General features: G+C 53.3%; 1 protein-coding gene across 1 annotated transcript in view; it reads left to right on the top strand.

The window, feature by feature from the left end:
* The first annotated feature begins 48 nt into the window (after positions 1 to 48).
* PLEKHA6 (pleckstrin homology domain containing, family A member 6) overlaps positions 49 to 13129 on the top strand; it is a 130088-nt gene continuing 117007 nt past the window's right edge. Inside the window, exons 1-3 of the mRNA XM_012726786.1 lie at positions 49 to 192; positions 6217 to 6293; positions 10340 to 10397. Coding sequence (XP_012582240.1) covers positions 110 to 192; positions 6217 to 6293; positions 10340 to 10397 — 218 coding nt within the window. The 5' untranslated portion in view covers positions 49 to 109. The remainder of the gene's footprint in view (positions 193 to 6216; positions 6294 to 10339; positions 10398 to 13129) is intronic.

Genomic DNA, 13129 nt, shown 5'->3' with positions numbered 1-13129 from the left:
CCCCCGCTCCGCTCCCGGAGCAGCAGAAAGTGGGTCTTGCTGGGAAGGGAGCCCGGGTCTTGCCGGCGTCCGTGTGGGCCGAGAGCGAGTGGGCCCGCGGGACCCCGAGATGGCCGATGAGATAGACTGGCTGGACTTGCTGGGCCGGTGGACCTACGGAGTTGACGGCGGTGGGAGAGTCTTCTTCATCAAGTACGTGCGGGGCGCTCGCTCAGCCTCTCGCTCTGCCTCTATTTTATTTTATTTTTTTTCCTCTTTCTTTAAAGTTGTCCAACTTGAAAGGCGGTAAGGTTGGGGGGCCGGCTGGAGAAGGTGGGGGGAGCGGTGGCAGGGACGGCCGACGTGACTAATAAGTTTATCACTATGCCGGCTTGAATGCATCTCCCGCCTTTTCCCCAATGGGTCAAAGTCCAGCCCAGGTTGCCGGCAGGGCCGGGCAGGTGCTGGCTTCTCCCCCTCCCCCAGTCACAAACCGGGAACGGGGACGCTGTGGAGGATGACTAGACTGCTCACCCAGCGGGAGCTCTTTCCCTCAGGCCACTGAAAAGACCAGACGTGAGCCCTCCTCCCCACCTCCCATGCGGGTTTGCGGGTTTTCCTCCTGAAGGCTGGGCTAAATGCCAGGGGCAGGGGATCCCACCCCCACCACCTAGTGCCTGACATCCCCTCACCCAGAATCTGGGGTTGGGGCTGGCAATCCCTCTCCCTGCTCGCTGCTTTATGGGGCTGTGGTCAGGAGGAAGGAGAGATGCCCACATACTTCTGGCATTCTGAAGCGAGGGAGCCTTGGCGACTCTCGGTCCTATATTAGCACTGTTATATTAATTTCATAAACCAAAATGGCTCTGGCATAATCTCATTATGACAGAGTGGCTCTGCTGAGGCTGTTCTGGCCTGCTCCGACTACAGTCATCTTCTGCCAGGAGAGAATGCTCCTGACGATACAGCAAGTCCAGAAGCAAGGCTTCCTGGACTGTCCCTGTACGCCGCGGCGGGTGTCTTCCCTTCCCCCAGACAGCCACTCACAGAGCATTAGAGCTGAAAGCAGCCTTGGATGCAACGCCCTCATTTTTCAGATGGGGAAGCAAGGTCTAGAGAGATGGAGAGTGCTCCTGTGAGACAGAACCACTTGTTAATCAGAGCTCGGACTGTGTCCAGGCCCTGCTCACTTTCCATGGAGCACGGTTCTCCCCCACTAGCTTGCTTTGCGGGGTGCAGGCAGACGGGCCTTTCCTGGTGTCTCCCAGTGTCCCTGTTCGCTGGAGGCCTTTCTTCTGTAATTATCATCAGCATGATCATAATTGATGTTGTAATTACATTATTTTAGAATTAACTCTACGAAAGTTCTTGACTCCAGGTCAGATTCTTGAATCACTGAACAGGGTTAAGAGGTGGGTCCTTTTGGTCAGTGTGTTGAGACTTGACTGTCCGAGACTCAGCCAAGGAAGTTATTAAAAAGGCCAGGTCCTAGTTCCCCCTCTAGATTCTGAAGTTCTGGGGTAGAGCCTTAGAATCTGAATTTGCATAAGCTCCTCTGGGATTTTGATGCAGTGGCTGTTATCTCTTCCCTTTCTTGCCTGCCTTCCGGCTTCATCTCATCTTCCACTCTGCAAACACTTCTTGAGTGTCCACTATGTGTGTGCTGCAGTACTGGGCAGTGGCGATGATAAAAAACAGTAAGATCGAAGTTTTTCCTTGAAGTCAGTGAGGAGGAAACACAGATGCTTATGACAGTCTGTGATGCGTTCTGGAAGTATTTGTGTGATGCTGGAGGAACACCAGGAAGCAGTGATGTTCTCTGGGGAGTTAGGGTGGAGCTCCCCAGGGGGAATCATTGAACTGCTTCTTGAGGAAGACTGGAGTGGGACCTTTGACCAAGCACCTTTGACCCAGAGCCCCCATGGGAGCCAGGATATGATTTATCCAGACCACAAGGTGGAGGGCAGTAGAGATGGGTGGAGACTGTGGCGTGCAGCAGAAAAAGAGACCGAAGGAGCAGGAAGGTGATGGCTTGGGAGAGAAGCCTAATGTGTCAGGCGAAGGAATCTGAACTTGATCCTGTAGATGGTGGGAGCCGCAGGAGATTGTGAGCAGGAGATTGACACAGTTAGAGCTGTATTTTAGACAGATGCGCAGGTAGCTGTGCGGACGATGATCTCAGGACCGATCTGGGAGGCAGCAGAGAAATTCGAGCTGTTAGGAGGCAAAAGTCTAGGAGACAGCTGATGGGTCTGAATTAAAGCAGTGAGCATGGAGGGGAAGAGACAGAAGGGATGGGAGAAATCTTTAGAAATAGTGAGTTCACTTACTGCCTGTATGTTGGGGAAGAAGGGAAAGAAAGGCCTGGAAATAAATCTCGGAATTTTTGAGTTTTGACAGAGATCAGGAGTATTATAGGAAGAGGAGCAGATTTTAAGAGAGTAGAAGTTCAACTGAGAAATGCTGAATTCGAGGTCCCTGTGGGACAGTCTGACAACTACTGCTGGGTGTGCGGACAAGAGGGGCAGAAAGCCCTGAGAGGAGAGAAGCTGGGGGAGGAGGCAGGAGCCTTGGAGGCAGCACTGGAGTTTACGGAAAGGAAAAAGGGAGGGAGGCCGGGAGGAGAAGGTGAAAGGGAGACAGGGTGCCGGTCCAGGCCCGGGTAGGGTGCTCTCCCTAGGTGTGGACCACGGCTATTCAGAAAGGAATGGTCAGTAGTGGCAGAGCCAAATGAGCTCAAGTCTGGAAAATACTTTCTGGATTTAGGAAATTGGGGGACCGTTTAGGTGCTCTTATAAAGTGGTCTCGTGAGGGCTGCAGACAGAAGCCAGCTTGCAGAGGGTTGGTGAGCGGTAGGCTTCCCTAGGAAGTGGGGAAAACTTGATGGGACAAGTTTCCAAGAGAGATCTTGGGTCAGGAAGAAAAGGAGCATGTGACAGGAAGCTGGGGTGGGGCTGGGAGGACACCCAGAAGGAAGCAGAAGGTCCAGACTGTGGAAGACAGAATCGGTGGATGTGTGGACTAAAGGGCCCTCCCCGGTGGCACAAGGGGTTCAATCTCAGCACTGTGAAGTAATCCCCAGCCACTGCGGCATGAGTTCAATCCCCGGCCAGGGAGCTGACTCACAGGGCGCAGCAGATCTCTCCTGTCTCCCCACTGCTCCCCGCAGCAGTGTGTTTCAGTCCATCTGCCTATTCTGTTCCCCACTCTGTCTCTGGTGAATCCATTCACCCCCACCCCCTTAGCTGTACCCCAGTTCTTATATGCCTAAATAAAGAAGTCTTTAAAAAATTAAGCAAAGGGTCAACCTGGCAGGAAAGAGGTGTTGAAGGCACCAGTCTTCAATGTCAATAGCATAAAGTTCTAGAAAAATGGGAGAGCATATGGCCTACGACCCAGGTGGGGGGATTAACCTTAAGTGGGAGAAGGCCCCTTTCCCCATTATGGCATGGGTAGGAATCTGGGTAAATTTGGGGGGTTGGGCTTCAGTCTTGGGAGACTGCAGGAGAGGAAGCTGGGGAGCTGAATTGGAAGTATGGAGGAGGTGGGGGGCGGGGGGGGGAAACACCTTCACCTTCTACCTACTACTGCCTAACTTTTCTTGAATGAAGGAATGAGACTATCCACTGAGAATGGGCAGTGGGAGAAGAGGCAGCTGTGGGCCTTGAGGTTGGTGGGAAATCCTTAGAATACTTTCCAAATGGGACCCCTGAAGAAGATTCTAGGTGGTGCTTAGGGCCCAGGCAAGCTTGGAGACTGTGGACTTGTGGCAACTTCAGTCCTCCCTGGCCCACAGCTTCCCTAGCAGCCCCGGGCTGGAGCAGGGACTGCATCACTGGCCCGGGGCTGTTAGGGGCTAGCAGAAGGACAGGGGACAGAAAGTTGAGGAAGTCTCAGAGCGCTGGGAAGAGGGGTAAAGGCTTGTGCCCCCACCCCTTTCCAATTCAGCTCCTGCTAAACCTCCCCAGCTTCCTCTCCCAGGACTGAAGCCCAGATCAGAGGCAGCTCCAGGGCTGAGGCACCAGACTGAGGCTGTTTCTTCTCACATCAGAAGGGTCAGTGGGAAACCTTCCGGCAGCGGGTGTTCAAGCTTAGAGAAAAGAAAGATTATGTCTGCACAGACTTGGACACCAGGTTCAAGTACAAGCAGCTTTGTTTGTAATAGTTCCAAGGAAGCACCCCAATGCTCATCTGCAGGTGAGCACAGCTGTGGGGTCCCCCACAGCTCAGTAAAGAAAGGAAAGGAAAGGGACTGTTCACACCTGCCATCACCGGGAGGGAGCAGAGGAAGGCAAGGTCAGCTGCAGATCGTGATTCCATTTGAGTCAAACTCTAAACTGGTAAAGAGTGCAAACTTGCTCTCTAGTAACTGAAAGCAGATGAGTGCTTCTGGGAAGACACGAGGATAGCAAGGGCTTGGCAGGGATGGGAGAGAGGCCCCACCAAGGGCCCCAAGGAAATTTGGGGCATTTTATACCTTGACTTTGGTGAAATATTCACACGTCAAAATATAGGAAAATGTACATTTTAAGTGGGTACAGTTTGCTGTATGTTTCTAGTAAGAATTTATGGAGCTCGGCTGGGTGAAGCTTGTGAGGTTAATTAGGTATTAACCAGACCTTAAAAGCACTGAATAGAGTCCTGTCCTGACCCCCAAGACCCACCCTGAGGTTGGATGACACAGCTGACCCGAGAGTCCCCTCGTCCTCATGCCTGATTGCCTTATTGCTGGGTCACAGCTGGCTACCTTTTCTTCTTCTTTTTTAAAAAGATTATTTATTTATACATACAAGAACTGGGGTACAGGCCCAGAGGGTGCAGAGGGTGAGAGGATTCACCAGAGACAGAGTGGGGAGCAGAACAGGCAGATGGACTGAAATACACTGCTGAGGGGAGCAGAGGGCGGGTCAGGAGTGGTCTGCCGTGCCATGTGGGTTGCTCCTTGGCTGGGGATGGAACTCGTGCTGCAGCGGCTGTGGACAGCTTCACAGTGCTGCGCTTTTAACCTGTTGTGCCACCAGGGTGGGCCCTGGCTGCCTTCTTGCTGGGTCACATCTGGCTGGGAAAACATCACCTAGTTGGGGGGGACTGAGAACTGTCAAGCAACTCTTGTGCCAGGAGATGAGGAGCCCAGAGGGTCTGTGCTGTTGAGGAACCCACTTTGCTACCGGAGAGATATTACTGAGAACTTGATTTTGGGGGTTTGGATCTAGGTCTGAATCCTGGCTTCACCACTTACCGACTGTGTGACTTTGGACAAATTGCTGCATTTCTAAGAACCTCGGGTTCATAATCTGTAAACGACCTAAGGTTAGAGGAATATTCTGAATGAAAATGTGCAGCACTGTAGACACCCAGAGAACTTCGGTTCACCGGCCTCCTCCTCTCCTGCCTGTTAGAGAAGCTGCCAGTTAAGAACTCCACGTGCTACCACTCCCTCCCCTGTGGGGGGCGCTGTACACTGCTGTGAGGGGAGCGCCGTTCCCAGCATAGCACGCGAAAGCCATACCCCTATATGTCTGCTGCTCGCTGGGCTGGAAAGTCTGAGCCTCAGAGCCTGCTGGTGAATGTGAATGAAATATGCCAGTGCAGAGGGTGCACTTGATGGGACAGTCAGGGGTGACAGAACTTGGGGGGGCTAAGATCTGATTCTTTTTTTAAAGATTTATTTATCTATGCATACAGAAATGGGGTACAGGCCAGAGGTTTAGGGGTGGTGAGAGGATTCACCAGAGACAGAGAGGGGAGCAGAACAGGCTGACTGACGAAGTACACTGCTGAGGGGAGCAGCGGGCGGGTCAGGAGAGGTCTGCCAGCCATGTGGGTCACCTCTGGGGCGGGGGATCGAATTCATGCTGAAGTGGCTTTAGCTTTTTAGTGCTGTGCTTTAAATTGCTGCACCACCAGGGAGGGCCCTATCTGACTCATTTTTTTAAAGATTTATTCGTTTATGTATACGAGAACTGGGGTACAGGCTAGAGGTGTGTGTTGGGGAGGGAGGTGAGAGGATTCACCAGAAACAGAGTGGGGAGCAGAACAGGCAGATATAGTGAAATCCACTGCTGAAGGGAACAGTGGGTGGGTCAGGAGAGGTCTGCGGTACCATGTGGGTCACCTCGCTGGCTGGGGATTGAACCCGTGCTGCAGTGGCTATGGACAGCTTCATAGTGCTGTGTTTTGACCCGTTGTACCACCAGAGAGAGCCCTGTCTGACTCTTCTTTATTGGTCTTCTGTAGTGACGAGGAAAAGTCAACCAGCTGGGTGCACCCAAGTACAGGATCCCCCATCAAGAGCGGCCATTGTTCTGGCCCAGGTAAGAAGCTCATCTGTCTCTCCTTGGCAGGCAGGGAGGAGGCGGTGGCTGGAGAGGGCAGTAAGGAGCCATGCCTCCCCCCGCCCCGCTCCCCGCCTCCCCCCCAGCTTTGAATGTCCCCAACTCTTGCTCAGTGGATGGATCAGCTCAGCGTTTGGCTCCCATCTGGGTGAGGGTGCGGGAGGCTTGCTGCTCAGCTCAAGGTCTTTCCATGCTTCTGACTCGACAATTAGTATCTTAGTATCTGGGACAGGCCTCGGAGGGCAAAGACTTTACTCCTTTCTTATCCCCCTGCCGGGCCAGAAGAGCCCCTGAATCTGAGAGCTGAACTGGGAGCCCTCCAGCCCAGAGGGCTGTACCATGGAACATGACGACATGGTGGGCAAGCTGCCCTGCCCACTATGGTCACCACCTGCCCACGTGGCTACAGGGCAGCCAACATGTAATTAATGAGACTGAGGGCCTGAGTCTTTCATTCTTTTTTTTAAAGATTCATTTTATTTATTTATGCATCTAAGAACTAGGGTGCAGGCCAGAGGTGCAGGGGGTGAGAGGATGCACCAGAGACAGAGTAGGGAGCAGAAAAGACAGATTTTAGTGAAATCCACCGCTGAGGGGAGCAACAGAGAGACAGGAGGAGTCTGCTGCGCTCTGTGGGTCAGCTCCCTGGCCAAGATTGACTCCTGCTGGCTGCAGTGGCTGGTGGTAGCTTCATAGTGCTGAGACTTAACCCCTTGCACTACCAGGGAGGGCCTGAGTCTTCGATTTTTCACTAGTTTAAATTTGCTCCTTGTAGTTGGAAGTCTTTCACAAGGTGGGGATGAGGGGGTCGGGCGAGAAAGAAAAGGGGACAAGGACTACTTGTCTCACTAGGACTGCTTAACCCCACCCTGCCGCCATGGTCTTCCAGCCCTTCATCTGATGCACAGCACAGTCGGTTACCTGTGGGCACAGCACACTGCTGGACACCATGGGCGACGGTGCAGGCTTGTCCAGAATTTAGACTCGTGACCAGCATGCTGTGTCCGTAGAGCTGAAAAGGACTTGAGGAATCATCAAGTCCAATTTTGACTTAAAGGGAGGGAAATTAGGGTGCCTCCTTGGTGGCCTAGGGGTTACGTCTCAGCACTGTGAAGCTATTGGCAGCTATAGCACAGTTCGATCCCCAGCCAGGGAGGTGACCCACAGGGCGCAGCAGACCCTTCTTGTCTCAATGCTGTCCTCCTCAGCAGTGTGCTTCCACTCAGTTCTCCTGTTCCGCTCCCCACTCTCTCTGGTGAATCCTCTCACCCCCTCCCACCTCTGGCCTACACCCCAGTTCTTGTACTGTATGCATAAATAAATAGAATAAATTTTTTTTAAAAATAAATAAGTAAAATAAAAGCAGAGAGACCTGAGTTCAAATCTGAGCTCACTTTCTGTTAGCCTGGTCTGGAGTACCTGCTTTACTCCTTAGGGAGTTTACTTCTTCATCTGTAAAATGAGGATACGATTATGGACCTCAACATGTTGTAGCAAAGATTCCATGAGTGTTTCGACCAGTGGCAGTTCCTGTCATACCAGTCCCCCCAATATCTGAAAATAGAGCGCTCATACGAAAACTCTTGGAAGCAAAGAAGCAAGTTGTTTATATGGAAAAAATTTTGAGTGCTCCCAGATTCCAACGTAATCTACCAACTCGTACTAAATTACAGGGAAAACCTAAAATAGCACTAACCTACGGCAAAAGCAAGGATGCTGTGATCAATCTGCCCACGTGAAGGAGCTCCCGGGAGGGAGTTTGGTGATACCCCCGCAGTAATGGGGGCCACTGCCCCTGGAGTGACCCCCACAAGGCCACCCTTCACTACACTTTCGCTCTTGGCTTTGGTTGTAAAGTGGAAATTCCTCTTTAGCGTTCTCCTGATTAGCAAAACCAGATATGCATGTACATCTTTTATATAAGTGAAGTGACGTAACATGACTTTAGACAGGCGGGGATGCCTGTGTGGTATTTCCAGCTTGAAATGAGGGGGCTCTTGCCCCCAGCCCCTGTTTACAAATTGACTCCTGTCCAGCTTACCATGACGCTAGGTAGGATGGGAACATAAAGTCCGTCAGCCATTTTTTTGTTTTCCACCACAGCCAATGGCTTGTAAAAGACTGAGAAGAGGTTAAGATGCCCCCCGAAGCCTCCTGGGAGGGCAGCTGCCTCAGCGGGCACTCCGCCTGGACAGGAACATAGCACTCTTGGTGTTGCCCAGGCAGAGAGGGCAGTGTGGAGGGACATTGCTGGAAAAGGCAGAGGACACGGCCCTCGTTGGCCTCTTTCCCAGGCACATCACAGTGGCAGGATTATACCCAATGGGGATCCCTGCACTCAGGGAGGCTGCCAATCCACGCCCTTCTGAATGGGAATGTCCTCCCAAAAGGCCAGCGGGGAACAAGCAGCATTTATAGAGCGGCACAGAGGGAAGAGTGTGAGCTTTGGGGGCAGCAGACCAGACTCACATCCCGACCCAGACACTTCCTGTGCGGCCTTAAGCAAATGGATTCACCTCTCTGGGCCTCGGTCACCTCATCTGTAAAATGGCCATGCGGATGTCAGTGTATGATGTCGTGGTACAGACGACATGTGCTCACAGAGGCCAAATGTGCAGCTTGGAGGAAGGAGGCACCGGTGAGGGGTCGTTGGCTTTGTCTGTCTGTAGGCCAAGGAGCAGGGCTGCCGCCCTCCCGCATTAAAGCTGCATCATCACCATCAGCAGCAATGATGCACTCACACCCTCCATAAATACCGGTGAATAAGACGAGTGAATGAAAAAACCCTGGGCCTGCCACAGCCCAGAAGCAAAATACATTGAGGCCCCAAGCAAGAGGCCAGTTCTTCTCAGTGAGAAGGCCCTAGGGAGCCCGCTCATGGAAACAACATGGCAGCCTTCTTCAGTCCCTTGCTCTCCTGGTGTCGGCCTCTCTGTGTGTCTCCCAGCACGCAAGCCCACACACTCACCCACCCACACATTCGGGTCCCCCCCGCTCCCCCGCACGCACATCAGGTGGTGTCCAGCAGCTATGCCCTCAGGCAACCAGTGATGTGGCCAGAGAGCCATGTGGGTCACTTGGGACCCACAGCCACTAGCTGTGTCTCATAAAGCCTTGTGGCAGTGGTCGATATGACAATCTGCAACTGTTCACCAATATGTCAGCCTCGGGGCTCTCGCATCCCAAAAGAATGCTCTCCACCAGGCCCTGCTGTCCCTAATCTGACAGTGGGCTCTCTACAGGGCTTTCAGTGCGCATGCCTCAAGGTGTAGGCTGACCCCAGGGTGGCTGTTTAGGGAGGGGGCCGGAGGGGGCCAGAGGAGACAGTGACCAGCCCCTGCGGGGCTGTCCAGCAGGGATACCCGAGTTCAGCCTCCTCCGCCGTTCAGGCCTCCATTGCCCTGTGAGTGACTCTCCACTCTGAGCATTTCCAAGGATCATTTTGTGTCCTATTCAAGGGTCGCTGTGGACATTTTTTTTACTGCCTCCATTTTCCAGGGACTGACTTCCCAGACCCTTAGTCCCTAAGCGAGAAGCAATAGGATCTGGAGGCACTCGCCCTGGCTTGGGATTCAGAGGCTGAGCCCTGGATCACTCCTGGCGCTACTTTTGAAGCTTGAGGCTAGTCCCACCCTTGGCTCCGGCATCTGCAATGAAAGGTGTCTGGTCGGAGATCCTCAGGCCACCATCCTTGCTTCAGACATCCTCGGGCCACTGCTGTGGCCCTGGGGGCTGGCATGGGGTACAAAGCAGAAGCTCAGTGCAAGTTTGTTGAGTGAACGAGGAAATCCTGTGAGGCAGAGTCACTTCATCACCTCATGGCTCACGACAGGGGACGTGCCACCCACTGTCATCTCTCTTGTATTTGCTGCAAGCAGCCTGGTGGGAATGGTGGGCATAAAGGGGGAGAAATGGCTGACCACTGTTGTCATCAGCAGGAATTTTGCTGGTGCTTCCTGGGTGCTGGCCATACTCGTTGGGGATTGCGTGTTCCGGGACCTCACTTTGTGACTTTCTTCCTCCAGGTTTGCCCAAAGGCTGGGAGATGGATTCCACCCAGGAAGGAGCCGTGTACTTTATCAAGTGAGTAAGGTGGCATTTCTCCCTGCTCCCGCTATTGGCCTTACTTTTGCCCTTGTCCCCGAGGCCTCCTTGGGAGGGGACATGGTCCCAGTGTCACCCATGGCCTGGGCAAGGCCTATGAGGGACCAGGAGGAGGCAAGACTTCCAAGCGGTGGATAGAGCTGGGTGTGTGCGCCTGTGTGGGTGTTTGTTGGCCTGGGACGACCGGTGTCAATCATGGAAAGTTTCTGGGGCGGAGTTGGGTGGGGAGGGGTGGGTTGGGGAGGTGTGGGTGAGCGTTGGGTGGGTCCCATGGGTAGGAAGGTAGTGACTCCCGAAGGAGAGTAAAGAGCTGTTCTAGACCCAGGCTCAGAGGAAGGACCTGGAGCACTGAGGCCACAGGAAACGAGGGAGCTGTGTGTGGAGGGCACAAACAGTGATGTCAGGCTGACCCTTGCTTGTCTTGCTGGGTGGGGCTTCTGCCATCCTGGGGTGGCAGGTGTGTACCAACTGCTGTTCTGCTCTAGGGGATTGGTCAGGCCTTTGGTGGACACATAGTTGTGTCCTGCAGGTGAGCCTGGGGAAGTCCTGGAGATAACCTAGAGCAGAAGGGGGGTGTCTTTGGCATTGGGGTCCCCGTCGGCCTGATAGAGCCTGTTACCTTTGCCTTTCTCAGTCTGGGTCCCTCCATCTACCAGGCAGGCTGGGTCCTGGCTTCCTTCCCATGGGTGAGGCCTGGCATGCTCAGGCCTGTGAGCCTTCCCCCGTGGTCCTGCAGCAAAAGTAGGCTGCCTGGACAGTTGGGGTGCAGGTGGCACTAGAGGGAGCCTCCACCCAGCCAGGGGAGGATTCCATTCTCATCTCATTTTCCTCTTCAAAATCCTTGTCTATCTCTTTTCATTCCCGTCAAGATGCACCTGCAATGACATCAGCTTGGTTGCAAACCAATTCTTAAAAACAAACCCCCAAAATCCACCAATTATGTGCATTGGACATGGTCCTGACAGCTGAGGATTCTTGCAGCCTGGGCTTCCTCTGAAATGGAATCCAAATCCTTCTTGCTGCAGTCACTCATTCTCTCCTTGAAGATGCAGCTCAGTGCTCCTAAACATGCATTTGGTTCCCAAGGTTTTTACTGAACGCTTTCACATCCTACCTCATCCCATCATCTCTGAAAATGTCCCCTTGCTGTCATGTGCCAGCTGCCGGATGTCCTCTCCCACTGCTGGCCAGGTCCAGTGGTTTGCAGTTTTCTGTTCCTCACCATTCCAAATTCTTTTCTACCCCAGGACCTTTGCACCTGCTGCTCCCTCTGCCTGAGAACATTTTTTTTTTTTTTTTGCAAATCTGGCTGCTACTTATCATGTAGCTCAATTTTTCTTACTCTCAGACCTTTGCTGACTATCTCACCCCAAGTCTTCCCACCCCAAACCTCCTTAATCTCTCTTTTCTTTAGAACACCGACTGCAATTTGAAAGGTTTGGCTTATAGATTTGTTGACTTATTCATTGTGGTTGTCCCCTATCTCTATGAGAGCAATTTCTGACTACATTGTGCTCTTCTGTCCTAGAAGTATCTAGCACATGACAGAGAACCCAATATTTGCTGAAAAAAATAAATGAATGAAAAATGTTGGCAAATAACAGCAGCGCCATTAACTCCTGTTTTACTACAGAGCTTCCTCCTGTGCCTCCCCCAACCACCGCCCAATTCGGCGCACCCTTGCCTTTCATGCCAGCACCTGCTCCTGTGGTCAGACGTGCCACCAGAGGAGAACAAGAGATAGCCTCAAGCCCCGCTGCCTGGCACCATGCATCCCCCTCTACATCTCTCTCCGCCCCCACCCACTGCTCTCCTGCCCCATCACCTCGGGTCCCTCCCAGGTGGGCTCTTGCCTCATCATTCCAGCCTCTTCCCAGCTGGGCTTTGCGCCTCGGGGCTACCCAGGCCTCCAGGCTGCACTGCGCATGCGTGCTTCCTTCTACGCTGCAGACGTGTCCTTGCATCCTCCATGGAAAACCTTCCATGGTCTCCATGGTTACATGTCAGTTCCTTCCTATGCGTTCCCCTTTGCACACCCCCCAACACACACTCCCCAGTTCCTGCATGTGCCCCACATGCCTCCGACGCGGCCCCCCTGTGAACACCAGCTCTTCCTGCAGGACTCAGCCCGGGACATCCCGGCTGCTGGGAAGCCCACCTGCTTTTAATTGCTTGTTTACACGTGTGTCATTTTCTCCGGATCAGTGGCTCACAAACGAGTGTGCACCAAACTCCCCGGCAGGGCTTGTTCAAACAGATCGCTGGGCTCCACCCCTGGAGTTTCTGATTCAGAGGCTTGGAGAATTTGCATGTCTAACAGGTTCCCAGGTTGCCCGCTTATGCTGCTGGTCTGGAATCGCGTATTCAGAACCTCCGGTCTGGATTGAAAACTCAAAACTGGAGGGCAGGGGTGACGCAGGGTGGCGCCAGAGTCCGGGGAGACAGACATTTCAGCAGGTACACTAGCCTCCTGGTGTGCTTTGGCCGCTGTCCCCAGACCTGGTGACCACTCAGGCAGTGACCACCACCTCCCTCTGGTAGATCTGCTTTGTGAGGGAGGCGCCGCCGGGGCTCTGACTTAGCAAGTAAGGAGGAAACCGACACTTGGCTGAATAACGTGGTCACTGTCCACGGCTGGAGGCTGGTGGGAAGCAAAGCCCGGCCCAGCCCCACGTGGCCTGACTTCACGGGCTGTGCCCTTAGCTGCTGCG

Source organism: Condylura cristata, unplaced genomic scaffold, assembly GCF_000260355.1.
Source record: "Condylura cristata isolate star-nosed mole 26May11 unplaced genomic scaffold, ConCri1.0 scaffold00018, whole genome shotgun sequence".
Lineage (NCBI taxonomy): Eukaryota > Metazoa > Chordata > Mammalia > Eulipotyphla > Talpidae > Condylura > Condylura cristata.
The sequence above is the reverse complement of the archived record's forward strand: the minus strand, read 5'-3'. Positions and strand labels throughout refer to the sequence as shown.